At 36.6% G+C, this 27,990-nt stretch overlaps 2 protein-coding genes across 12 annotated transcripts; one reads left to right on the top strand and one right to left on the bottom strand.

The window, feature by feature from the left end:
- Positions 1-2,384: 2,384 nt before the first annotated feature.
- On the top strand, positions 2,385-11,846 carry LOC132277593 (uncharacterized). Of its 11 annotated transcripts, none has more exons than XR_009471036.1 (4): positions 2,395-3,413; positions 8,345-8,470; positions 9,259-9,326; positions 11,011-11,482. XR_009471036.1 is itself a non-coding variant. In XM_059779431.1 (3 exons), the coding sequence occupies exons 1-3, from the start codon at positions 2,718-2,720 to the stop codon at positions 11,168-11,170; spliced, it is 393 nt and encodes a 130-aa protein (XP_059635414.1). In that variant the 5' UTR covers positions 2,405-2,717; the 3' UTR covers positions 11,171-11,482. The 11 variants fall into 11 exon arrangements, 2 of the variants coding, with proteins under 2 accessions (XP_059635414.1, XP_059635415.1); XR_009471033.1 differs by having other exon boundaries at positions 11,007-11,482; XR_009471040.1 differs by lacking the exons at positions 8,345-8,470; positions 9,259-9,326 and having other exon boundaries at positions 2,403-2,636; positions 2,811-2,829; positions 3,297-3,413; positions 11,007-11,482.
- Positions 11,847-23,589: 11,743 nt separating this feature from the next.
- On the bottom strand, positions 23,590-27,492 carry LOC132277589 (NAC transcription factor 29-like). The gene is made up of 3 exons (XM_059779428.1): positions 27,340-27,492; positions 24,174-24,962; positions 23,590-24,066 (listed from the first exon to the last, which is right to left on the bottom strand). Exons 1-2 carry the CDS (start codon positions 27,416-27,418, stop codon positions 24,424-24,426), a joined length of 618 nt encoding a protein of 205 aa, XP_059635411.1. The 5' UTR covers positions 27,419-27,492; the 3' UTR covers positions 23,590-24,066; positions 24,174-24,423.
- Positions 27,493-27,990: the final 498 nt, after the last annotated feature.

The raw sequence follows: 27,990 nt of genomic DNA, 5'->3' as shown, positions 1-27,990 counted from the left end.
TAATGCCACATATGCAAAAATAAAAGTTAACAAGGCTGACTTAATAAAATCCTTGTTTCCCTCCAACTCGAAGTCGTCACACTTAATAAAATCCTAGTTTCCCTCCAAGTCTCAAGTTTCGGAGTAACTTCGTGATTTCGTCCCTACAAATATGAGTCGTTGGGGTATTTTATTTACAGTATATACGGAGTAGAGAGAGTGGAAGATGGTGATTGTGAAGGAAGAAGCTCACTGCAGAAGAGTGCGTGTGTTCCGGTGGAACGAAAAGCTTCGCAAGAACAGAATATCTGAGTCTGAAGGTCTGTTGGTCTACTTCATCACCAGCAAATTCACTACCATCCACCGCGATACCGATATCGAAATCAAAGATGACAGGTTACGGAGAGCAATACGATTCGATGTCAAAGGGTTGCTCTCTCACCATTCCATCAAGTCACTGCCTCACACCGTTCTCTCGGCCACCAAACAGTTCCTACCAGAGACCATTCTACCATTAGGCGATGAAATCTCAGACTATCTTCTCAAAAATTACAATTTTTGCACCAAGAATATTCTTGGCCCCAATTTGCCCAAAATTGTGATCGTGACTGAAATTTATCGAATCCGAACCGTTGATCACACCCACATCGATCTCAATCTTTCCCCTATAGCGTCGATGTCACCTCCTACCCCACCTAGGCTGGGATACGACTACGACCCCGGATCTGACTCGGACTCGTCGGGGTTTTCGGATTTCGAGATAGATCACGATGCGGAGAAAGTAGAGGATGATCCATATGATAGTTACAGCGTAGACGTGGAGTTGTATTTGTGGATTATAAGAGAATTTTTGGGCGAAAAGGGGTATTTTCCGACCAGAGGCGTTGCGATTGACGAACCGATAGGGTTTGTTAAAGTTGAACCCTTGCAGGGTGAGGAAGAGGAGTTTATTGAGGGTGATAAATGCGCGATTTGTCTTGATGAATTAACGACTGCCACGAGGATCACTAGAACAACCTGCTCCCATGTTTTCCATACCAGGTGCATTTCTGGGTGGTTGTGGAAGAATGATTCATGTCCAACTTGTCGAAAACCATGGCCTTTGTTTTAATTCCCTCCCAATGTCAACATTGAAACTTTGTTTTATAATTTTGGTATAAAATTTTGAAAGCTTTGATTATGTAATTTTATCTTTCTAATTGCTTATACTGTATTCCATATCTAACAATGATTCTATTATTTGTGGGTGTGGGTTCAATTTGGATTTGAATTGAAAAACTTAAACCCCTTAAGCTGAGGTGCCAGCAATTCTAATTCAAAATCTCTATGCCATATGCAAACAACTCTAGTATAAGTAGGGCCACGGTGGCAAATTACGACAAGCTAATACGATACGAACTCGATACGAGTTAAAAATGTTTAGATTTGGTATAAACGGGTTTGAGTTATAAAAGGGTCGACACGATTAACTCGTTAACTTAACCGTGTCGGGTTAGGGTTGAGGAGTTCAACCCATGTAACCCGTTTATGATCCATTTAATTCAACATATTATAATCGTGATTATGACTTATCTAATATATTATTTGGTTAAACCCAATTGCTATGAATAGTTAAGTCATTTCAATATAAATCTTGTTTATGCCTTATGATTTTTTTTTTTTTTTAATATTTGGGTTAATTATGACAATTTTTTTCTATTATTTAGTATTTGATTAAATATTAAATATCTCGTTTTAATAAACATGTCGGGTTAATACGTTTACCTGTTTAATAAACGAGTTGGGTTAGTTTTGAAATTTTTGACACAATTATTAAATAAGTTGGGTTTGGATTTACCTATTTAGTATAATATCTTTACATCGACACGATACGAACACAACCCAGAAACACGAATTGCCACCCATAAGTATAAAGGTGCCAATACAAAGCCATATTGTCACCCAAATCATGGTATTTTGGTACTTTATTTTTGTTAAACATCACATAAAAAGTATGATTTCATGATATTTAATCAAAAAAATACATTTTTTCTTAGATAGAAAATATAACATAATCTAAGTTAAATATTATTATTTATTTTTTAAAAGACTATATTTTCCTTGTTTAAACTAAGGAAAGTGTACTAGATACTTACAACTTAAAACTGAGTGTGAAGAAATTAACGATTCCCATTTTTTATTTTTTATTTTTTAATCTAGTGGCTTAAGATCTTTGGTCTAAAATAATATTATTTATTTTAGAAAGATAAAAAATTTTAAAAATTATTTATACATAAATAAGAAAATATTAAACAATAAAATTTTTTGCTAATTAAAAAAAATATAGTAATTCCTTCGTGGTTATGATATGAGAATTAATAAAAATATAGTATTTCAATTTGTCAATGTTTTGTGGTTATGAGTTGCGCTTTGTTAATCCTTTTGTTGACAAATGACAATACTGAAGTCGTTTGTGGTCAGCATGAAACCCAAGAGTTAAAAGTTCACACCAAGCAAGAGGTGTGCTCTAAGTTGACGGTTGGCAAATACTGTTTGCTGAGAAGCATCTGGTTAGCAAAATCTGACGGTTCCTCCCTCTCTCTATCTAGTTCGTCGTCGTTGGGGAGCTATGTTCGAATCGCATTGTCAGAAACGTTGTGACCTCTCTCTCCCTCTAAGTGAAGTCATCTAAAACCGTTTTTAAATTGAAGCTTCTGGTTAAAATATATGTGCAACTTTTTATTTATTTTTTAATTTTTATGAATTACAATCAGCTATATGTATATATTGCTAATGTTTTAAATGATTTTGGAATTTTGAATCATGATTATTGGAATCTTCGATTTTTGCAGGTAAAAATCTCTTCTTCGGGTATTGTATTACGTTTTTTTTTTAAAATTTTTTTTCCCCCTATCATAGTGGTCTTTTTTTCTTCTTATCCAATTGAGTTGTGTGAATTATATTTTTCTTGTCAGTTATAGTTTTTTATTTTATCAAACTAATTTTAAAAAACTCAAGCTCGAGTTAGTGGTAGCCAATCCATCCCAATCGTGCCAGAGGTCACCAATCCACTCCTCCTAGAAAGTGGGACCAACACTGTGTAACAGCTCCACTTAACTTTTTATGCTAATCACTTCTTATAGAATGTTAAGCAACGTGTTGCTCAATATTTTACTTTTTAATTCTTCTACCTATTTGACATGGTTTTATGTGGAAATGCAGCCAGATTTGGTGCTATTTAAAAACATGCTTCTATTTTTCTCTCGGTTACTATTTTAGTTGTTCAGCTACTTTAAGCTTCTGTTTTTTTGGTGGTTGTTTTGGTGGCCTTTCTCCAGGTGATTTTGGTAATGAGAGTATGTTGACCTCGTTAGAAGCATTGCTAATCTTAAACCTGCTAAAGCGGTTATATTGGAAAACGATGATCCTTGGAGTACTCAACAATTTGCCAAACGGTAAGTTCAACTGTATTCAAGTAGGGAAATTATAATATTTAGATTAATCTACATAGACTTTATAATATTAGGCAATATCCTTTACTAATTTGGCTTCTATTTGTATGGGATTTTGCACTCTTACAAAGTTCCCACATCATTTGGTGCTCATGTATTCTAATACAGATTACCCCACCTCAAATCAACTTTTGTTTTTTCGAATTAATATCAAAGTGATCGGTGTTGAGGGTTCTCTTCTAGCCCAAATGGGAGTGTACATTTTAGTATTAACCCTTTTTGCTTAAACATTTGTAAAGATTTTTTTTTTTTTAAAAAAGGATAGACAGTAGACACCATGCTTTTACATATGCTAGTTTTAAGAGATATATAAGTAAAAAATAATAAATTGAAAAATGATTGCAGGGCCTAGTGGGGGCAGTGCTTCCTCCTCTTTTCCCTTGGCTCCCTGTGTTCTTACCAAACCATGGAAACGTGACCAATTTTCTCCTCAGTTCCCTCCACTTCTTCCCTCCTACTAAATGGAATCATCGAACTTCTTTTCTTTTTGAATTATTGTTGATTCATTTTAATATCTAGAATTATATCCATTAGATTTATCCTTTTACAAAATGTTATTATCTGCAGTTCAATTTGGTAAATTCAGTGGCTAAAGGACTTGTTAAACTACGCATTATCAATTTCACTATGATTTGTGGTCACAACACAGGTGTCGAGTGTAGTCCAATATGGAGAAGCAAGCATGGTAAACCCTAGAATTCAGACGCGGGGAACACCTCCATACATATATAATATATTGCATATATATTATATGTAACATAGTTCATAGTGCCACTTTTTCATGTAGTACAAGAGCAAAGGACACAGTCTTGTAAAAGGTTTTTAAGAGTTAGTTATAATTGATTTTCTCTATTGAGAAGTTAGGGAAGATGTGTAGTGTTAGGTTTTGCAAAATGGAAGAAGGGATAGTCTCGGGTTTTTTGTTGAGTAGGAAAAAAGAAAGTATAGGGGAGCATGCACAGTAACCATGAGCAAAAAAAAAAAGGCTAGATTTTGTAGTTCTAGGGTGCAGGAGCTGATAGAGGGAAAAACCAGGGCTTGTCATTAGGATATTTAAGGGTAGGCAAGGGGTTTGCGAGGTTTGTTTTGGGATTTTTAGGGGTGTTAAAGAACAGAAAATTAAAGAGAAGCAGCAGGAAGTAGAAAAAGTTTCTAAAATTCTTTCTTAGTACCGCTTATTAAGCATCACATCGAGGATTAGAAATGCATCATGCCCCTAAGGGAGGTTCAATTTCAAGACAGAAAGGAAAATTAGAAACCATAGACAGAAAGGAACCATTTGCAGAGCAAAAAGTAATTAAAAATGCAGCAAAGACTAAACAAAGAAGAAGCTAACCCATGGAAACTAGATCATGTAAAGAGAAGCCAATGCCAAATGCAGCCTTAAAAACTGAGTCCACGCCAATCTGACGAGCACTCCTGATTTCACCCCCATGCAATCTGGAACTTCTTTCTTTTTACAGATTCCATAAGATAGCAGCAAAAGCATTTCTGATAAATTTAGCTCTATAAGAGCTGCCAGTAATCATCTTGGTATACTTGAGATAAAACTCAGAAATATAACAGCTTGCACTCTACTCCCAATTAAATTGAAGAACCAGTTCCAAACATCCTTTGCCAAAACACATTGAAAGAATAGATGATTCATATCATCAACACCCTTCCAACAGTTAAAGCAAATAGAAGTCAAAGTAAGGCCCTCCTTTGTAAGCAAGTGACAGAAGGAACAGCATCCTGAAAGATCAAACAAGCAGCAACCCCAATTCTAGGCCTGCATGAATTCCAACATCAAAGCTTCCAATCCACTTTGTTACCCTTAAACCTGCAAGCATTCCACACAGACTTGAAAGAGAATTTTCCATTCTTCCACAAGATTTCATCATGCCCTGCAGTAATTTAGCCAGCCAAAGCTGTTGGGAATTCTGCAGGAAACTGCCACTGATTATGCTGAACAAATATCTGAACTGAAGTAAAGCCAAACTGATTCAACAAGGAATTCTTATTTAACCAAGGGTCCATGAAGAAGTTGAAAGAAGTTCAATTACGTACAGAGTAGTTCAAATTACGAGCCATAAAATCTCTCACAGGCAGCATACTCCTCCAGATGAAAGAATCTGTAGTTTTAGGCTAGAAATTTGACTGTCTGGTATACTCGTGCTTGAACCATGCAATCCACAAGGTATCTTTGGTCTGGATGAAATCCCAAACAAGAGTGTACTGAGCTGCTATATTAATATCTTCAACTCTTCTAATGCCAAAACCACCCTCACTTCTAGGCAAAACAACATTACTCCAGCTGAGTGGATGCATCTTCTGACTATTCTCTTTACAGCCCATAAAAATGACTTCAATTTCCTGTTAAAATCCTTTTTCACAGTTTCAGGACAGCCCATTAATAACTGAAGGAGGTAAGAAGAGATCTAATTAGCTCTACCCTCCTTGCCATGGACAGATTTAGGCCGTTCCAAACAGAGAACTTAGCATCCACTTTGTCTAGCTGAGGCAAACAACGATGCTTTTTCAAAGTGTTGCTCACAAGAGGCAAACCAAGATAATCAATAGGAAACTGCAGCACTCCCAGAAGACTTCTTTTCCTTCTAACAGATCTAGAGAAGAAGATAACACTTTTCTCTTTACTTGTCATTAGACCCGATACCTTATAAAATTCATCCAGCACCTCACTAATGGCTCTAGCAGTACCAACGTGAGCCTTCACCACTAAAACAAGTTCAACAGAAAAAAAACGAAATGATTAATCTTCATTCCCACCTTTGCAAGGCTTGCAGACCTGAAGAGCACCTTCCATAACTTTTCTATGCATCAAGTTTTAAAAGTATTCAGTCACCAAGGTGAATAAAAGAGGAGAAAGGGGACAACCTTGCCTAATGCCCCTGCCAGCCTTGAAAAAGCCAGAGGGAGTGCCATTAACAAAAACAGAAAAAGAAGCTGAAGTCCCAGATATGAACAAACAACCTATGTTTTGTCCCAGATATTACGGAAAAACAGAGAATAGCCCAAGAAGGAAAAGTGAAAGACAGTTATAGAAAGGAGGTATGAGAAAAACCTTGGGAAGAGAGTGTGATTAAAATATAAATTGTGTGTTGGAATTAAAAGAACTGAAGTAGGAGTAGTATATTAATGGAGGACAGGGGTTGTTGATGAGGAAGAGCAGACACTGTGACTGTCTCTCACATTAATGCGGTCTGTTCTTCTCGCAAACAGAGAGCACCCATCTGATCCATTGATCACCAAAACCATATTTTTTCTTCAAAGTAGCAGCAATGAAGTCCCATGAAATTGAATCATAGGCTTTCTTCACGTTCATGCCCGTTTCTCATATTGAAATCCTTAAGTCGTGAGCTAAAAATGGAGTTTGCTCATAATCCACTAGGTTATGCAACACAAGACTCAGTCTATTTGCCAAAATTTTAGAGACTAAATTGTAAAGAGTATTGCGAAGTGAAATAGGTCTGAGGTCAGTGACCTTGAAACAGTCATGCTTCTTAGGGAGCAAAGTAAGGAATGTAGCATTTATACTGAAGGCATAGAGGATGATGTAAAAAAATGTAGGACAGATGCAATCAAATCATCCTTGATAATCCGCTAAAATCTATGCTATAATCTAGGAGGCATGCCATTTGGACAAGGAACCTTGTCAGGAGCAAACCCCATGACAACTTCATTCATTTCTTCTTCAGAAATAGGATTCTCCGGTAATTGCCTCTAAGAGAGTCCAAGGCATTTTCTAGGTTCCTGCAAATTAGAAGATAGGTTAGAAGACTTGGAATACCACCTCTCCTAGAATTCCACCAACCAAGCTCTGATGGAATTCTGATTAGAGGACACACTTCCTTCCTCCGTTTCAAGTCTAGTAAATGGAATTAACAGCTCTTCTCTATTTCACTTTGTTGTGGAATAATTTTTTTTTTTTTTAACATCTACCATTATCTGCGAGTCACTGTATCCCTGAATTCTGAGCCCACAAATTCTCCTCACAAGCATATAAATTTTCCACTTCTTCTGTTGCTACATTAACAGCCTCAATACACATTTCCTTCATGGGATAATGCAACAATTGAAGTTGAAATTTCTCCAGCTTCTTAGTAGCAGCCTTCAAGAGATCAGAAGTATGACCTTTAGCCTTGTTCCATTCCTTAATTTCATACTACACCAATCTCAATTTTTCCATAGATCTGTGAATAGGATTATAAGAGAACGTATTTTCTCTCCACACATAATCAACAATCTGCTCCAACCTCAGCCACGGAGCACAAAATTCTTCAAGAACTTGAAGGGCTTAGGACCAGCTGCGCAGTTCTCATTAGTCATCATAGCTTACAAGTTACAACCATAGAAAACTGATCAGACAGAGAGGCTACAGTAAGGAATAACTTGGAGTTGCAAAAGGTAGCCAACCAACATTGGTTAACAGTGAGTCTATGAAGCCTAGTACAAATTCTCCTTCTAGAATATTGATTATTGGACCATGTCCATGTACCATTAGCCGCAGGAAGGTCATCCAACCCAATGGATTCCAGAATTGAATTAAATTCATCAACTACCCTTTGAGGGATGCTTATACCTCCAATATTTTCTTGATGAAACCTCACCACATTCCAATCTCCAATAGCCATCCAAGGGTCTATCAACTATAGAGCAATGATGTTGTAAATTTGCCCAAAGGACCTTCTATCAGCCACTGTGGTTGCTGGACTTGGATCTGTATTAATAACAAAAAGGGAGAGAGAGAGAGGGGGGGGGGGGGGGGGGGGGGGGGGGGGGGGGGGGGGATTGGTGGGGTGGTGGGGTTGGCTTGGTGGTCCTTGACTATCATACCTGACAAGAATTGAGTTGATACGTTTTGTGGTTGTCAGGCTTGGTGAGGAGCATGTAGGTTACCGGCGTTTGTACTTCCCAATGTTAAAGCTGAGTATTGTTGGCGGAAGGCCATTTCCTTGTGGGGGTGGGCAGTTGTTTCAGAAAAGGCTTTTGGCTGCAAGGTTAGTGGTGTTAAAGCAAGTTCTCTTTGAATGTATGTTAATTTTCTGCTTGATCTCACTTGGATATTAAGTGGTGGCACTGGTCCTGTACCTGGTTTCCTTTCATTTTTTTGTGAGTAACTATTCCTCTTTCCTTTTCTTAAATCCCTTCCATTTATCTTGTAAGTTGTAACAATGTGGCAGATTACTACATTAGACATTCTCTCTATTGATTTTTGTTTTGTTTTTTTTTGTTTTTTTCTAATTAAGATCCAAAAGAAGGGTATGTATCAGCGTTTTGAAAACCATAAATGTATTTTGGAAAACAAGAAAAAAGGAGTCAAAATTCAATCATCCCCAACAATTCATACCCTACCTGCAGACCCTAATTTGATTTTCTTTGAGGCAAGCCATACATAGGGAATAACAAGATATCAGATACCAGAATCAAAAGGAATATTAAGGCCCTGCTTGGATTGATTCTCCCAAAACAGTTTTCTGTTTTCATAGTTGCAAAAAACTGAAAACTCATAAAATTGGTCTACTTGGTTCTGTTTTTTAAAAACTGTTTTTGAAAAACTGAGATAAATGAGTTAAGCTTTTTGGAGAACAACTTTGGGCTATTTTCTGAATTTTCTAAAACCTATTCTCATTTGAGGGAAAACACGGAGAACACTTTGTTCGCTTAAAAAAAATGACGGAACCCTTCTCGTTTATAACCTCAGCCGTTCAAGCCCTCCTTACAATCTCTCTTTAAGCATTTTCTCTCAGATTTCATGGTTACAGTCTCTCTTCAACCCATCTTTCAGTTTCTTGAAGCTCGTCTAATGATGGTCGATCTGCGCTTCTCTGCCTGCAGTTGTCTCTCTTCGTTCGGGTAAAACTCTCACAGATTCATTGATATTCCGTGGTTGTTCACACTTCCGATTTGGGTTGAGGGTTGATGATTTTCTTTGGTTGTGTTGGATTTTCTGTGGTTGTTTACACTTCCGATTTTATGTGCTTTGGTTAAGGGTTTATTATTTGACCTGTTGGATTTGGTTGTGTTGGGTTGAGGTTTGATTATTTACTTTGTTGATAACACTTTCAATTTGGTTTGATTGTCAACAATTTGAACTGCTTGTAACTTATTTAATTAGGGTTAGATAACTAACACCACTAAAAACCCATTAAGGATTTGAACTCTCCCCAATCTCTCTTGATATTGGTATCTGATTATTCATATTTGGGTTCTCTGTTGAATGCGAATTGGATAATTTTTTATTTTTTATTTTTTTAATTAATTTGCATCATTTATTGTTGGCTTTTGATTTCCAATCTCTGTTATTTTATATTTGTTCAATCTTGGACTCAAAAAGTTCATTTTTTTCCCCTGTTAATTTGATGAGCAATTTTTTTTTGATCTTTCTACATAGTTGTTGTGGTCCTCTTGCTATTCTGGAGAATGAAACTTAAACTAGTGTTCTGTTCTATGTTGTCAAAAGGACTTTTTTTGTTTACACCACTTTTTAAATGACAAATTTGGTTAGATCCCATTTTGTTTAGTATTGAATCTTTTATCTCTTTGGAAAATTGATTCTAAATATCTAAATTCATTATAGAGGGCAATACTTTTTTTTGGTTTAGTTTATTCTAAGTGCTTCTCTCTCCCTTTGTTTGGCACATTGACGTGTATTAGGAGTGAATATGATAGCTCCCTTTGTTTGGCACATTGATGTGTATTAGGAGTGAATATGATAGCTTGTTTAGACTTTTATTTTTGACAAATAAACCTTATATGTTTTGTTGGTGATTCCTATTATCTACCTTTGACATTTTCAGGAGTTAATAAAATACAAATTTGTCATCACCACTTCAAAATTGGTCTTGCCTTGTTTGTATTTAAAAGATTTTGCTTCCGATTAACTTTTTTTCTAGGTAATTTTTGAAATTTTTTACTAGATAGGAATGTGTCAATTATTTTTTAGTTTGGGATTTCCTGATTTCTTCCTCCCCATATCCTAAACCATTGAATGGATCAAACTCACAGTACTTTATGGTTATAACTTTAGTTATGAGAATGTAGAAATATTCAATTTGAGTATCCAAACCCATTGATTGGCATGTTAGATTGTTTGGTCATGTACTGTGTTCTTATTGTTTATAGAAATGTGTTCTTATTGTTTCATATAATCTTTTGGACTTTGCAGAGATAACTCGTTACATGATATTATGGTATGTTAGCATTTTTGCTATTTGATCTTATTTAAAAGGAAACACATCCCTCTTTTTGATTGCTTTGATTTGGTACATCTAACTATGCTCTCATATTTAGTCATCTTGATTCAATGAATTTTATTCAGTTTAATTTTTTTAAAGATGAAGATTGAGGATGTTGTTTACCATAAGAGTGTTCATTCATTTTGGATCAAATGATCTGGTTTAGTCCAGGGGATAGAGTTGAGGATTGAGTTTGTAGTTTTCAATTTAGGAATGTTTTATCATCTGGTATCGATGTGTTATGTTCAGTTTATTGCTGGACTTGCATGATTTTATTTATTTATTTATTTTTTTGCAGCTAGGCATGTTTGTGCTTGTAACTACGGTGGAGCATTTTTCAACTGGCATCCATTTGTGTCAATTGTGGGGAGGCTATTGATGATGATACAAACCAATTGTTTGGGTTTAGATCTGTTAGTTGCTTCATTGGGCTTGACCTTTCAACTCTTCATGATTTGGTGATATAATTTGATTATAATATCAAACAAGAAGTTCAGAAAAAGTTGTTCTCTTCTTGGGGGATTTGGCAAAAAATGAATCTATGGGTCACTATTCTTGATGCATCATCATCATTTGTCCAAGCTTCTTTACCGTTTTGAGTGGTCTGTTAGGCAGTCCATGTTGATTTTTCATGGAGGGTATGCCCTCTTTAAGTATGTACTAAATAGTCGATCTTTTGGTTCAATATAACATATTCATTAATGAAAGAAAAAAAAAATTGTATTTGAATATCATTGGATTCAATTTCTTTTATAGAAAGTTTATTTATTTTTATTTTTTTATGGATGCAATTTATGAATGAATGGGTCTTTTGATACACACATCTTATTAAATGTCTCTAACCCAATCCATGCATGATACACACGTCTTAATACTAAATATTGGTGTACTAAAGACACTTAATTTATCCGATGATGGTGCAGCACAAATGGGAGCCCCTAGAACTCATCTGACGAATCAAATGTGGGCATCATTCGGAGGCAATGCTAGATAAAGTTACTTTTATAATTCTTCAATGTTTTGCTTTGATTAACTATTTGTGTAATTCTCTAATATTTTGTTTTGGTTATGTATCACTAAAATTAATATTTGTACAACTAAAAGTGCATATGACACTTGAAGTAATTCATGTAACTCTTTTATTGTATTTAAATTTAGTCAAATTTTAATTAAACTTGATATATTGTATTTGTGCAATATTTATTAAGTTGAAGAATACTAGTTAAAATGAATTTACCTCCAACACTTATTTAAATATATATATATATATATACATATATATATATATATATATATATATTTACATTAATAGTTAATTTCATAAATTAAAGAAGTAAAAGAGTGAGGTACAATAATATTTTTATTTATTTTCTTAGTTCATAAAACTATTTTCAAAAACTCATACAACCAAGTAGTTTTATGAGTTTTTGTTTTCCGGAAACTGTTTTGTAAATTCTCTTAACCAAGCAGGTTTGAAATCTGAAAAAACTGAAAATTGTTTTCTATTCTGATTCTCTGAAAACTGTTCTCAAGAACAATTTTTAGAGATGCAATCCAAGCAAGGCCTAACATTCTAAGAATCATGTAAATGTTCCACCAACGAGTATTTGGCAAGCTATAAACAACGGCTGGCTGGGTTTCTTATTAATGTATTTTGGTAACAGGTGCAGTTTCTTTTTAACCAATCTTCAAAGGTTTTGAAATATGATAAAATAATAATAATAATAATAATAATAATAATAATAATAATAATAATAATAAAATTAAATAAATAGGGTAATATTATTAGGAAAGGAAACTATTTTATATATTATTAAACATATTATGAACTTTCTTATGTTACCGTTAGATTAAATTTTTTTTTTAAAAATTTTGTGCAAAGTTAAATAAATTATTATATTTAATAAAATTTTAATAGCATTACCCTAGTTAGCTGGGGACAAATGTTTCACTCCAACTCTAATTCTCGAGTTTTGGAGTAATTTCGTAATTTCGTGAATGCTAACTGGGGCGGTTTTGGGTGGATGTACCCTCCCCATCCCTACAACCGTTTAGAAACCTCCCGCCCAAAACCGCCTAAACAGGGGCATTTCCACCCATCCTTGTCCTTATTTAATTTTTTCACCCCCACGGGCACCTGCCCCGCCTCATTTAGTTCTAAAATTTCTCTTCATTTTTTATTTTTTTTTCCTTAAATACAATTATATAACTATTGAAAAAATTCACAAAAAATTGGCAATAAAAAATTTAACATAAAATTTAAGAGTATGAGCGTTCTTAGTTCGTAGGGTTCTGCCGCTCTTTGGAACGAGTAAGAAAGTGAATGTGACCTAAGGTTTCTAGAGTTAACTATATATACTAATAAAATAACGGTAATTTAGTATTTTACCTACCTAAACGAGGTGGGGTGGGATGACCTCCTTCCACCCTCGCCCCAACCCGTGCGAGTTTTTATTAACAAAAATTATCCCACTCAAATAAGTTAAATGGTCCTCCAAAACCGCTATAAACGGGGCATGGTGTGTTGAGATTTTATCTCTTATAGTACAGCTATAGAATTGAATTAATTAGTTACCTATTTTAGCTAATCATATTCTATAAATTGGATGTAATACTCATCAAATAAATGATCGAATAGAGTTTTTAATGCTCATATTCTTTCTCTGAATTTCAAGATAGTATCAGAGGCATCATTTAACTTTGAATCCTTTTGATTTTATTTTTTTGAATTTTACAAACCCATACATAACTTAGAAATTACCAACCCTTAAATTCACCAATCTTCAACAAAGACCTCCACTGCAGCAGTTGTTAAGACAACAAATATTGGTGATAAGAATTTCAATATTTCTACACATGTTGCTAATATTGCATGGATAATTGATTCTGGTGCTACAGATCATATGACATTTGATTTTAGACATGTCTCACCTCTTACTTCATCCTCTCACAAATTTGTTTCTACTGCCAATGGGACTTCGACTCCAGTTATTGGGGAAGGATCTTTGACACTCACTGATAATCTGCATTTAGATTCTGTTTTAGTTGTTCCATCGTTAGATTCTAATATTTTGTCAGTTTTCCAAATAACCACAGCTTTATCTTGTGTTGTCATTTTTTGGCTTGATCTTTGTGTGTTAAGGACATCCAAACAAAGCAGATGATTGGTTGTGGTATTCGGCGAGGGAAATTGTTTTACTTGGACTTAATGTCCAAAAGTTCCTACAAGTTATGACAAGCATTGACATTGGATGGTTTTGAGGGGGAGAGAAAAAACTATGAAATCTGGCTGTGGCATCGACGTCTGGGGCATGCTTCCTTTGGTTATCTGAAAAAATTATTTCCTAGTTTGTTTGCCAAATGTGATGTTTCTAGTTTACGCTGTGATGTTTGTGAACTAGCAAAGAGCCATCATGTTTCATATCCCTTATGTTTGCATAAAAGTCCACTTTCTTTTATGATTATACATTCTGATGTTTGGGGTCCGTTCAAAGTCAATACTTTAAGTGGATCCCGTTGGTTTGTTACTTTTATTGATGACCTGGTTGTGCTTGATGAAATCCAAAGGTGAAGTGAACTTATTGTTTCAGAAGTTTTATAAAATGGTTGAAACTCAATACAATGCACATGTTCAGGTTCTCCGTGGTGACAATGGTGGAGAATATCAGAGTTTTGACCTTCAACAATATTTGGAAACACATAGAACTATTCATCAAACCACTTGTTCCAATCCACTTCAACAGAACGGGGTTGCAGAGCGAAAAAATCGACACTTGTTGAAGGTTGTTCGTGCTTTATTGATAGAAGCGCATATGCCATTATTGTATTGGGGAGAAGCACTTACCTCTACAGCATATCTCATCAATCGAGTACCTTCCAGCTCTATTACCTTCCGGACACCATTGCAGGCTTTCATTGACACAGTTGTTGCCCCAACCGTCGCAAATCTACTTCTTCATATCTTTGGTTGTGTAGCATTTGTACACCTCCATAAGCATCAACGCAACAAGCTAACTTATCGCGTATTGCGATGTGTTTTTCTCTGATATGCTACTCATCAAAAGGGGTATCGCTGTTATCACCCTCCCACTCGATGAATGTTTATCACAATGGATGTTGTCTTCCATAAAGGCTCGATGTATTTTTCCTCTGCGTCTGAACTTCAGGGGGAATAGCAGAACGAAATTCAGACTCTAGATTATGATTATCACATTTTTGAGGACGGCGATTCTAGTGTTAATGACTCACAAGTTGGACCAACCAATCAGGAATCAGGCGAATTGGATTCGAGTGGTATAAGTTTGGATCAAAGTGGTGATGAACGCCTATAAATGGACAGTATGGTGCTAACCCATCGTCGTCTGAGTTCGAGTCCCTCGCAACTGATATATAAAACCAATCACCTACCGAGGATGTTCCTGATTTAGTGCCTGAGCCATTCAGAAAACAATTACCACCGCGTCACACTAGAGGTATTCCTAAACCCACATATGAACCCGAACTTTCTAGTAAAGTTAAGTATCCTATGAGCAATTATGTGTCGAACCAACGTTTGTTAGAATCAAATTTGTCATTTGTAAATCAATTATCTACTGTATCTATTCCTAACAATGTGCAAGAAGCCTAGTTGACCCTAGGTGGAAAGCAGCTATGAACGAGGAGATGAAATCCTTACCAAAAAATGAAACTTGGGAATTCATTGATTTTCTACCAGGAAATAAACCAGTCGGATGTCGATGGATTTACACTGTAAAGTATAAAGCAAATGGCACAGTTGAACGCTTTAAAGCAAGATTGGTGGCAAAAGGTTACACCCAAACCTATGGAATCGATTACACAGAGACATTCGCACCTGTAGCCAAAATAAACACAGTTCGTGTCTTGTTGTCTTTAGCTGCGAACTTGGATTGGCCACTGCAACAATTCGATGTGAAGAATGCCTTTCTGAATGGTGAATTATCTGAAGAAGTCTACATGGATCTCCCACCAGGATGCATGATACCCGAAAAGTATAGTCGGAAGGTCTGCAAATTAAAGAAATCATTATATGGGTTAAAACAATCTCCAAGAGCATGGTTTGGAAGATTCACAAAGTCTATGATAACATTTGGCTACCGTCAGAGCAATTCAGACCACACGTTATTTCTAAAGAAACAACAGGGTAAGATCACTGCATTCGTTGTATATGTAGATGACATGGTGGTTATAGGGAATGACCCTGAAAAAATGAAGACTCTCAAGAAGTACTTGTCCAGATAATTCGAAATGAAAGATCTAGATCCTTTAAGATATTTTCTTGGGATCGAAGTATCTCGATCTAATAAAGGAATCTTTCTATCTCAAAGAAAATATGCCTTAGATCTATTACAAGAGACTGGCATGACAACATGTCAACCAGCTGAGACACCAGTAGAAGAAATACTGAAGTTATGTGTTGAGTCCAACCAAGTACCTGCTAATAAAGAAAGATACCAAAGACTTGTAGGGAGATTGATGTACTTAGCACACACGAGACCGGATCTGGCTTATGCATTGAGCATTGTTTGCCAGTTTATGTATGATCCTAGAGAGCAACATATGAATGCAATTATGCGCATTTTGAGGTATTTGAAATCTACTCCTAGAAAAGGAATTTTGTTCACTAAAACTGCTGGTTATCAAAACAAAGCTGCATATACTGATGCTGACTGGGCTGAAGCTATAGATGATAGGCGATCTACTTCTGGTTACTTTACTTTTGTAGGAGGTAATCTTGTTACTTGGAGAAGTAAGAAACAAAATGTTGTTGTTCGCTCAAGTGCAGAAGCTGAATTCAGAGGTATGACGCTTGCACTTTGTGAAACATTGTAGTTAAGACTTCTATTGCGGGATTTGGGTTATCTACCTAGGCAACCTATTTGATTATATTGTGACAATAAAGCAGCATGTGATATTGCCCATAGTCTAGTTCAACATGATCATACGAAACATGTTGAAATAGACAGATTCTTCATTAAGGAGAACTTGGATGGGAAAATTGTGGAGTTGCTTAAGATTCGATCTGATGATCAACTAGCCGACATTCTCACCAAAGAAGTCTCAAATCAAGTGTTTTCAAAATTTTTAGACAAGTTGGGCATGCGTGACATCTATCCACCAACTTGAGGGGGAGTGTTGAGATTTTATCTCTTATAGTATAGTTGTAGGATTGAATTAATTACTCCTTGTTTTAAGGCTAATTGGTAGGTAATTAGTTACCTATTTTAGCTAACATATTCTATAAATTGGATGTAATACTCATCGAATAAATGATCAAATAGAGTTTTTAATGCTCATATTCTTTCTTGGAATTTTAAAAGGGTGGGGAGGGTACCGGTCCTTGTGGGGCAGATTGTCTTTAATGAATATGAGTCATTGGGCTTATGATCCCGGGTTCGACCTTCCAAGTGTCATATGTTATCTACATTGTATAATATACACGAAGTAAGGGTGAGTATACATAATTATATATGCACACAGAGTAAGAGTGAAGAGTGAGCAGGGAAGATGGTGATTGTGAAGGAGAAGCTCACAACAGAAAAGTGCGTGTGTTCTGGTGGAACGAAAAGCTTCGCAAGAACCGAATTTCTGAGTCCGAAGGTCTGTTCATCTACTTCACCACTAGCAAATTCACTACCATCCATCTTAATTTATTAATAATTTATTTTTTCTCTTGTAAACCTTAATGATATGTGTGACATTTGTATTAAAATAACAGAAACAATTCATTTTGGCATACAGCTTTTTGATGTGTCAAATTTGACATATTTGATTCCATGCTAAATGTCAATTAGGTATTTCGATATTTGGTTCGAAGAGTTCTTTATGCTAAATATAGCATTGAATGCGTAGAATTAAGGGTGCAACTTGGGTTGGGAAACCCGAACCCAACCCACCAGAATTGAATTAGGGTTGGGCTTGGGTTGAAGTGCTACTAACCCGAGCTAACCCGAACCCGAATTATAATATTATTTTCATATATATTTTTACTTTAAAATACATTATATATATTATTTAAACTATGATTACTTTATTTCTTTTCAACTTACTTTGTTAATTCTCAACTTATTGTTTGTAATTTATTAAAAATCTACAAAAAGTCTTTGAATTTTTTTTTTTTTTTGTTTAACAGTAATTTAATCTAAAACTAATGCAAGATCAAATTAAATTTTCGGTGTGAAGATTAGCCATATGAGTAACCCGAATTAACTTGAAATTTTAACACGAAATTCAAGCCCGAGTTTAAAAGTAGAAGGGGTTGGGCTCGGGTTAAGTTGTTAGGGTTGAGGATAGGGTTAGGGTTGGGCTTGGGTTTAGCATTTCATATGGTGGGTTGGGCTCAAGTTATACCTCAAACCCGCCCTAGTTGCAGCCCTACGTAGAACATATAAAATTTAGTTTGCTTTCTTCTTCTTTGTTTTGGCGCATTTAGGAGAATTTTATTGAGATTTTATAAGTTTAGGTTTTGTAAATTTAGATGTCCTTGAGAATATTTTGGGGTTTTATTATAAGAAAAAAAAGGGTTCAAAATTGATTATATTTGCACTTGCTAAATAACAAGTGTGTTTTTGCACACTTTTTTATATAGTAAAGGAATTTTTTTTTTTTTTTTTTTTTTTTTTTTTTTTTTTAAACTAACCCGTTAAATTAAAGGCTAGTTGGATGTACATGAACACAAAAAGTAAAGTTCATATCAGACGTGAAAATAATGAATTCTCTATAATCGTACGTAGAATTGCACCAAGGATTAGTGTTGACTTCATATCTATTTGCATTTTGCAATAATCTTGGATGAAAATCATGAAATAACAACACTTCCGCAACAAAATTTCATGTTGGATAATGTCCGCCGCTGATATGGTGCTATTATATGAGAACCCAAGTCATTAGGGATGCAATTTGGGTTAGGCAACACAAACTCAACTTAAGCCTACCTCGATTTTGTAAAGACTTGGGCAATTTCTTTAACAATTAGGGTTGACTTGAATTGAAAATCTCAACTCGAATTTAATTAAGGTTGGACTTTAGTTGAAGGTGTTAGAAACCTAAACCCAACCTAAACCGCATTCTAATATTATTTTTATATTATTTTTATTTGAAATGCATTCTATATAATATTTAAATTATGATCACCTGTTTTCTATTGAACTTACTTTGTTAAATATTAATTTATTGTAAGTTAATATTTTGGAGAATTAATTTTTTTAAAATTTATTTGTAATTTACTAAAAATTTGTTATAAATTTTTTGTTTAAGAGTAATTCAACCAAAAATTAATTAAATATCACATTAAGTTTTTAATGTGGAAATTGGCTCATATGGGTAACTCAAATTAAGTGGACTTTCGAATCCAAGTTTAAGGCTTTGTTTGTTTCAACAAAAAATATTTTCTTTTTTTCTTTTTTACGTAAAATATTTTTTTAATTTTTATTTGGTTGGCAAAGGTTTAGGTCAAAGCTAAGGTCAAGTCCATTGGTATGGATTTTCGCCGACCCCGCTTCTAATGAGGCAGATTTGGCAGCACCTTAAATAGGTTTGGGATGGGTATGATAAAATAAATGAAAATTCGAAGCGGGTTTGGTGCGGGAGCGGATTTAGTGATGAACCCGCCCCAATTATATATGTATCTTTAATTTTTTTTAAAATTATATATAAAATATATATTTAATATTTTTAAGACCTTGTTACTTGACACGAAATGTTATCTACCGAAGTAGGGGCAAGGATGATATACTAATTATAAACCCGTCTTGGAATAGGGACAGAGTTGGTATGACGAATTTTCTAACGGGCGGAATAAAGTTTAGCCAAACGGCCCAAACCTGTCCCAACTTCGCCCCATTGTCATCCCTATCCATCGGTGGAACTTGTAAAATAACTTGCCAAGAAGTGATGAGTAAATTATTTTTGTTAAGTTTTAATTTTTTTTTTCTTCATAAATATTTTACAATAACTAAACAGCATAAAATTAAAATTAAAATATTTTACATTCAAAGAAACAAAAAAATGTAAAAAGATAGTTGGAACTTGGATTCCGGGAGAAAGTAGGGTTAAAATTGAACTCGGGTTGAATATTTTATATGCCCAACTTGGGTTTAATCTATACCTCCAAGGAATTTGGAGCCATATGTCACGATCCGATTCCTAACGACGCCATGAGCATAGAAGACACGCATGCTGGTTGGCTAAGAACATTCATTGACTGGGAATGGTTCCAGGGAAGGGGCGTGCAGGACCACAGGATGGTACCTCTTCAGAGTTCAGGCAGGTCGACTCGGTTCAGTTCGAGGTGCTTATCGCTGGTCTTGGACTTGACTATGAAGAAGGGAGTTGGCCATCCCTGCACAAACTGGTCGGGAGCTGGAGCCGTTCCCCTAACGAGGCCATGGCAGGCCGAAACCAGTCATCATGTATCCTTGGGAGGGCAGGTCGTGGTGGCTGACCAGGGCGCTTGCGCGAGCTGAAGCAACGCCTTGGTGCCGCACGGGCCGTGCCGCTGCGCCAAATCTCTAGGCCCGTGACAAATGGTATCAGAGCAGGACTTGGGGAAAAGCACAGAGGTGTGCCCCCTTGTCGATCCGGGGGTCTTGAGAATGAAGACGGTGCACTGAAAAAATGTCGGTGGGCAATCAATGCTGTTGGAGGAGAGCCTCCATCTCCCCATGAAGATGCGTCCTTTAGGCCGGAGGGCCGCGCGCACCAAAGTTCTTGCAAGTTCAAGAGGCGTGCAAACCATTGTGAAGGGCGGGTATCAAGTCAGCCGGAGGGCGCTTGTTTGCTCGGGGTGTCGCGGAGGCGGCATAACGTGGGGTTGCGTCCCGAAGAAGTGGGCGTCCCTTTAGCCCGAAACCCTATCATTGGGCGAGTGCAGCCAGGGGTTGTACAAGGAAGCGATGGTGGGCAGGCGGGCATACCACTTGGAGGAGAGAGACTTTGGAATGTTGGACGCAGCGGAGTCAGCGCCGCACTGCGACGAGGGCGTCGCAGGATTTGGGTGGGGGAGAATGTCACAATCCGATTCCTAACGACGCCATGAGCATAGAAGACACGCATGCTGGTTGGCTAAGAACATTCATTGACTGGGAATGGTTCCAGGGAAGGGGCGTGCAGGACCACAGGATGGTACCTCTTTAGAGTTCAGGTAGGTCGACTCGGTTCAGTTCGAGGTGCTTGTCGCTGGTCTTGGACTTGACTATGAAGAAGGGAGTTGGCCATCCCTGCACAAACTGGTCGGGAGCTGGAGCCATTCCCCTGACGAGGCCATGGCAGGCCGAAACCAGTCAGCATGTATCCTTGGGAGGGCAGGTCGTGGTAGCTGACCAGGGGACTTGCGCGAGCTGAAACAACGCCTTGGTGCCGCACAGGCCGTGTTGCTGCGCCAAATCTCTAGGCCCGTGACACCTAGTTGTCTTGTAAGTTGGAATAGCATTACCCTATTTATCTGGGACAGATAATAAGCCCCCTGTTTCAACTTTCACCGACTATAATTCTCAACTCAATTGCCTATGTTGTTCTGTCATATGTTATTAAATAGATACGGTGGGGGAGAGAGTAGATAGAGATGGTGATTGTGAAGGAAGAAGCTCATAGCAGAAGATTGCGTGTGTTCCGGTGGAACGAAAAGCTTCGGAAGAACCGAATCTCCGAGTCTGAAGGTCTATTGGTCTATTTGATCACCAGCAAATTCACTACCATCAATCCTAACAATGGTCATACAGATATCGAAGTCGAAGAGAAGAGGTTGAAGAGAGCAATCCGATTCGATCTCACGGGGTTGCTCTCTCACGATTCGATCAAGTCACTGCCTCACACCGTTCCCTCCGCCACCAAACAGTTCTTACCGGAGACCATCGTACCTTTAGGCTATGAAATCTCAGACTATCTTCTAAAAAATTTTAATTTTTGCCCCCAGAATTGTCTGGGCCCTAATTTGCCCAAAATTGTGATTGTGGCCGAGATTTATCGAATCCGAACCGTTGATCACACCGACATCGATCTCAATCTTTCGCCTACAGCGCCGATGTTGCCTCCGATTCCATGTACGCGGGGATACGACTACGACACCGACTACGACCCGGATTCTGACTCGTCGGGGTATTCAGATTACGAGGTAGATTACGATACCGAGGAAGCAGAGGATGACCCGAGTGATAGTTACAGTTCAGACGTGACGTTCTATTTGGCCCTTATAAGAGAATTTTTGGGCGAAAAGGGGTATTTTCCGACTAGAGCGGTTGCGATTGACGAACCAAGAGGGTTTGTTGAAGTTGAACCCTTGCACGCTGAGGAAGAGGAGTTTATTGACGGTGATAAATGCTCGATTTGTGTTGATGAATTAAGTGCTCAGACGGAGATGACTAGAACATCTTGCTCCCATGTTTTTCATACCAGATGCATTTTTGGGTGGTTGTGGAGGAATAATTCGTGCCCAACTTGTCGAAAGCCATGGCCTTTGTTTTTATTCCACTGCTCAGTATTTGTAATTTTAATTCGTGCACAGTATTTGTAATTTTTTTTTATATAACATGCTGAGAGGAGGAAGAAAAATGGTTGTAATTCTTTACACACAGATAAAGAGTAATTTTTTATATATATCCACTTCTTTACACAGAAAAATGGTACCGTAGTGATTGGATTTTTATTTTTTATTTTATTTTCATGGAGTTAATGAAAAGAGTAATGTAAAATATTTTTTAAAAAATATATATTTTTATTTTTTTGATATTTGGTTGACGACTTACATCTTTACCTCAAAACATAAGAACCTACCTAAATGAAAAAGTACTTTTTAATTGTATTGGAAAAATGTTTAAAGTGGGTTGAATCTTGTTTCAGTTAGCAATCAAGGAGAATGGTCTGAGAGCAGGTGGTATAAAGTGTTATGTGGAAAATTAAGATTCCAACATTTTCGGTGTGATTGACAAATTAATGTGACTTCGAAGTTACCTTGGAGGTGAAGGACAACAGAAGAGGGAACTAGATTCTTACAGTTGTGTATGGTACGAATATCACAAGTGAGAGCTGAACAATGGAACTATTTAGAGCAAGAAAGGAGGACTCGGGTGAAAAATGGCTCATTTTTGGTGACTCTAATGACCTTCTTCTTATTATTCATCACAGTGAGAAGATTGGTGGATGACTACTGTGCATGGGTACTAAAGAATTTCACAACCTTGGTTGAGGAGTTTTTGATATGCAGCCCCATACCTTACGTAGTCCTAATGGTCTGACTCCACTCTTCTGTCGAAACTTGGAGATACCATTAAATTTGACTTGGTTAAAGCTGTTAGAAGCTTTCTTCATTCATGGTTCATTTTTAAGTAGTCTTAACCACACTAATACTGCTCTCATCCCCCAAAACTGATCACCCTACCCTTGTTTCACATTTTAGACCAACTAGATCCTCACCAAGGACAAACATTGCAGAAAAGCTATCTATGTTATAGCTGTCCACTTAGTTTGAGGCAAGTCACTTCTGTTAGGTGCATCTAAGCTTCTGTTAGGTGCATCTCTAAGGAAGAAGTCGGCGAACTGTCACAAGGAAGTACTCACTCCCAACAAGGAGACTTAGAGTTGAGCCCACGTTCAACGTCAACAAATCTGTGCTACCCTCCCCAACAGTTTGTCGTTCAATCTTTTGACTATTTTCCCAATGATATAGGTAGGTTTCTTGGGAAGATGCTCCGAAAATAATGCAATGCATTCCTTTGACATATAATAATTGGGGCAATGTTGATTGATAGCTTCGCTGAATTCACAACAAATGCAGCGATGTCATCTATTTGCAAGCGGTCAAAAGATATCCTTTCTCCGTTTGTCTGTAACAAAATCATTATAAAAAATAAAGAAATTAGATGCATGTCTTCACATTTAAATGAGTCACAAGCATCCACATTTTATACAGATACAATGAGTAATTTTAACTTCATTCATACAAATATACATCAAATACAGTAAAAGAGGCGAGTTGATTTTGTATAAGCAAGCCTACAACTAGGCAGAACTTCCAGTATGTCCCTCACATTTTTGGTATGCCAGAAACATATAGCACAAGAATTCCTCCCAACATGATTAGGATGGATAAAGGTAATTTGAGCAATATCCACTCCAACAATATACTTATGACATGATACTTCCAAAAGTCATTAATACCATAAAACAACCTGAGTAACTTACCTGCTTCTCAAGCTGATGCTTCATGTACATAGTCTTTACCAACTCTTTCTTTTTCTTCTAAAACCTTTTTGAGCTGTTCATAGTCTCTCCGCAGGACATCAACTTTATCAGCAAGTAGACGGATGCATTGTCTGAATTCGGCCGTACCATCATCTTCACTGTCACTAACAGGACAATGGAAAGCAATTTAATCCACATTACATTTCTTTGTCATAAATTGGGTTAAAAAAAACTAAAGAAAAACACTAGAACCTGAGTTTTAGTAACTTACTTGGACAATGAGTGAGCTAGAGCACAGAACGGTTCCACAAAACCAGCCACCCCAGGAAAAGAAACACACTTCCTCAAATTTTCATAAATGGCACGCCCTCCCTCAGCTGAAGAAAAATTGGTTTTGTCTTTCAATGTTGCACTTGAAGGGGCACACATTTTCACAGCACAGCCCTCAACTGAACAAAAGTGGGCTTTGGCTACAGTTGGAGCAGGTAAAGCCAAGACCTCCATGTCTTGCCCATGCAGTGTTATTTTAGGAGAAGGAAGGGAAGTGAAAACTCAAGATCATCCCTTAATTTCAAAGATGTTTTCTCCCCGAACCAGTTATCAAATACCAAGTCTGTATTTTGTTTATTGGACTGCTCTACAGGATGAACTTCACATAACGCCCATTCACTTACTCCTTCAATGAGGTACTCTTTCATCAGAAATTTTCCCTGCCCAGCATTTGCTTTCCACTCAAAACTAAATGCACCTTTGCATCCAATAGTTGCTGAGCCATCTGTAAATGATATATTCCCCATCTTTCGCCAGGTTCCATACTGGCAAGCTTCTCTCTGAGTTCTTGTCCCCAGCTTATGTATCGGGGTCAAGAAAAACATTTTGTTTTCATCCCCATCCCCGTAGAGGGCTCTAAGTTGATAGGGACTATATTGATATATGTCCAGTTCTCTTATTGTTTCCGGAGGAATAGGATCCCCCTCTACCTTCAAGCGGAGGTAGAGGAAGAGTTCCCACTCTTCCGGATTAAACCTGACTCCAATCGGTATGAAACTTCTCCAGTTACCTGTAAAAGCATCAGCTATATTGTCAGTGGAATCATAGAGGAAGTTAATGAAACTATAGACAGATTATGACAGGAAATGTTAACAAAAGTATGAAGCAAAAAGAACTAACAGCATCATCCTGTCTCAAAGAATTATTTGAACGAAGTTTACCTTCCAGACACAAGCTTCGCTAAAAAATTTCCAAATCAACCCAAAAGCCTAAGGGACTACTACTTTACATCCTTATAGCAGGTGCCAAAAAAACATTTTAAACTCTTGATAGCAGTACTAAAAGACCATTCCATTCCTAGTTAGCTGTTAGACATCAGCATGTTAGGGACTGATTACTTGCCTTATTCCAACCACGTTTCTTTTATATTCTCTTCTTTGAGAACCAGCAAAAAATTGATAGTTGGCTTTGTGGTACCATAATCATTAACTTAGTTTGATGATAGTATTACATAATAGTGAATCGCTTATCCATTTAGCTAAAACCTAAACCAATGTTCACCAAGAAAGTTGGCTTAGGGTTTTGAGGTCACTAAATAATATTTGTGCAATAAGGTTGGTTCGAAAACTGTATGGATCTTCCCCATTTCTAGCCCTTGTAAACCATCCATGACAGTTTATCAGATAAAATAAAGCTACAAGTGCAATTTGGAAACATCATCATATTAGGGACAGTTCAGAAATTTCAAGAATAGGGTTCTGATAAAGTAATAGCAATTCTACAAAAGTCTCAGGAAGTTGATAAGATCCATGTTGGGCTTGCCAAAAAGGCGAGAGGAAAAACAAAATATATTTATACATATATATAAACAAATCATTAGCCATTAAAACAACATCTTCATCATATAGACCTTGTACAGTATTAGATTTTCATACTCAACACAACAACAAAATTTATTTATACATATATATAAACAAATCATTAGCCATTAAAAACATTTTCATCATATAGAACTTGTACAGTATTAGATTTTCATACTCAACACAAACACATTTACACAAAACTTAAAGCATAATTCAACTCTCACTAATGAGCATCCTGCGAAGCAAAAGAAATAAAGCACCTGAAAGAGGCTTCTGCACATTGTAAAGAACTTAATACAATGCTCTGATAACTATAATAACTAAGAGAGGCCACCAGTTTTGCAGGTAAATTATAGTTTCAGAATGTGTTAACTTTCAGTCCACCAACTTTCTCCAACAGTCAAAAGCAATGTTACTTATAAATAGTCTCCAGCTTATCTTCTCTTCATAACATATAACATCTGGACAACCATAGGCCTTCAGTTGACTGGCCATGTACTTTGTAGTTTCAAGAATAAACAGTCATCTGATTCTCACAAAGTCAAGACATCTAGACAAAAAGCAATGGCAAATTGTATTAATCATCTATCATTCCCTAATGAAAGTCTAAAGCCAGCCTTATTTACCACCTATGCACCATCAATGAGCACAAAACTAATACCATTCCTCAAGACACCTGAAGCTATGATGCATCAAAGAGGGGAAAGCTTGGGCCTCTATTCTCCTAATCTCCTCCACTAAGTTTTTTTTGGTAGTTTCCTTATCTATTTTATCTCTGGTTAAGATCCAGAAGAATGGTATGTAGCAGAGTTCTGAAAATCATAAATGTATTTTGAAAGGGAAAAAAAAAGAATCAAAATTCAAAACCACCCCCACCAATTTATACCCTACCTTCAGACCCTTTCAAATATTCAACCTCAAAAGGAGAGACCCATATCAAAGAACCAAAAGAAAATTATGCTCACATTAATGACAATATCAGCATTTTATCATCGAAAATCCAAACTTAAAAACTTCTATTGACTTCCATATCTTTCTTTGCAAGAATTCAAAATAGAAACAGATTAAAGAGTAATATTGGATAACCAAAAAATAAAAAAATAACATATACACATAAACCATCAAACTAATGCATTTCCCTCAAAAATTCAAAATCGTTTATCACCCATCAACAAACAAAAAGAAAAGGAAAAATATAAAAGGATAAATAATAATTTTTCTATACAAGAATTCAGAAATCAAATCCAATTCAAGAACATGGGCCTAATTAATATCAATCCATATTAAAGAGCCAAGAACAAGGCAATTAATGCAGAAGGGTCAAAACAACAATTTTTTGTTCACAGCAGCGCAAACTTCAAAAACATAATTGACAATCAACATCTTTTGTTTGAACGCATCGAAAGAAGGAACATAATTCAACAACAAGACCCAACTAAACCCAACCCATCAAGAAAAAAGAATACAATCCCTAAGGAAAAAGAAAAATATTGAAAACAGCACAGTTTAATTCTCTAAAGCCAATAAAAACCCATACTACTGAAAACTAAATTACACTTTGAGTGTGTAAGAAAGATTGCTTACCAGAACGAGCGTGATCGACATGAAATAGTTTGACGGAATCTGAATGGGGTGAGTTCAACTTTCTCTTACCTCGATCCATTGTGCGTGCGTTACTACAGCCTTGTGATAAGAGGGAGATTTTCGTGATGAGAAGACAGTATATAGAGAGAGAGATTTCCGATGAGGAGAGAGTGCTTTCTAGGCCTTTGCCGCATTTATAGTGGTGCTTGATCAGTGGGACTGGGGTAGGTATGGCAACGGGGCGGGTTTGGAGCGGTTTCCGAATTCCGCCCCGCCCCTCCCCTTTTAATTTTTGTCAAGCCCTTTTAATTTTTGTCAAGTCCATGTCCGTCCCGAGATCTGCGACGAGTTGAATTTTCATGTCCAATCCCACCCCGTTGGAAAATACTGTGCCCCCATGCTCGCCCTGCTATCAAATTTTTTTCTTCCACTTTTTGAAACTTAAGCTCCTATTATTTAAATGTGAAAAGTCTGAGAATGGCACAACATAAATGAAATTATGTATCCTAACAAAAATAAAAAAATAACATGCACATAACATAATTCAGAGAACATAATAAACAAAAATAAAAGTTTAATACAACCAAATTACAAGAAGTTTTAAGCTCCAACTTCTACCATAACCAAAACAAAAGCAAATTTAGTACCAAG

The sequence above is a fragment of the Cornus florida genome, unplaced genomic scaffold (genome assembly GCF_030987335.1).
Source record: "Cornus florida cultivar Cherokee Brave unplaced genomic scaffold, ASM3098733v1 CherokeeBrave_3.0.0_Hap2_Chr10, whole genome shotgun sequence".
Lineage (NCBI taxonomy): Eukaryota > Viridiplantae > Streptophyta > Magnoliopsida > Cornales > Cornaceae > Cornus > Cornus florida.
This window is presented reverse-complemented; position numbering and strand designations above follow the sequence as displayed.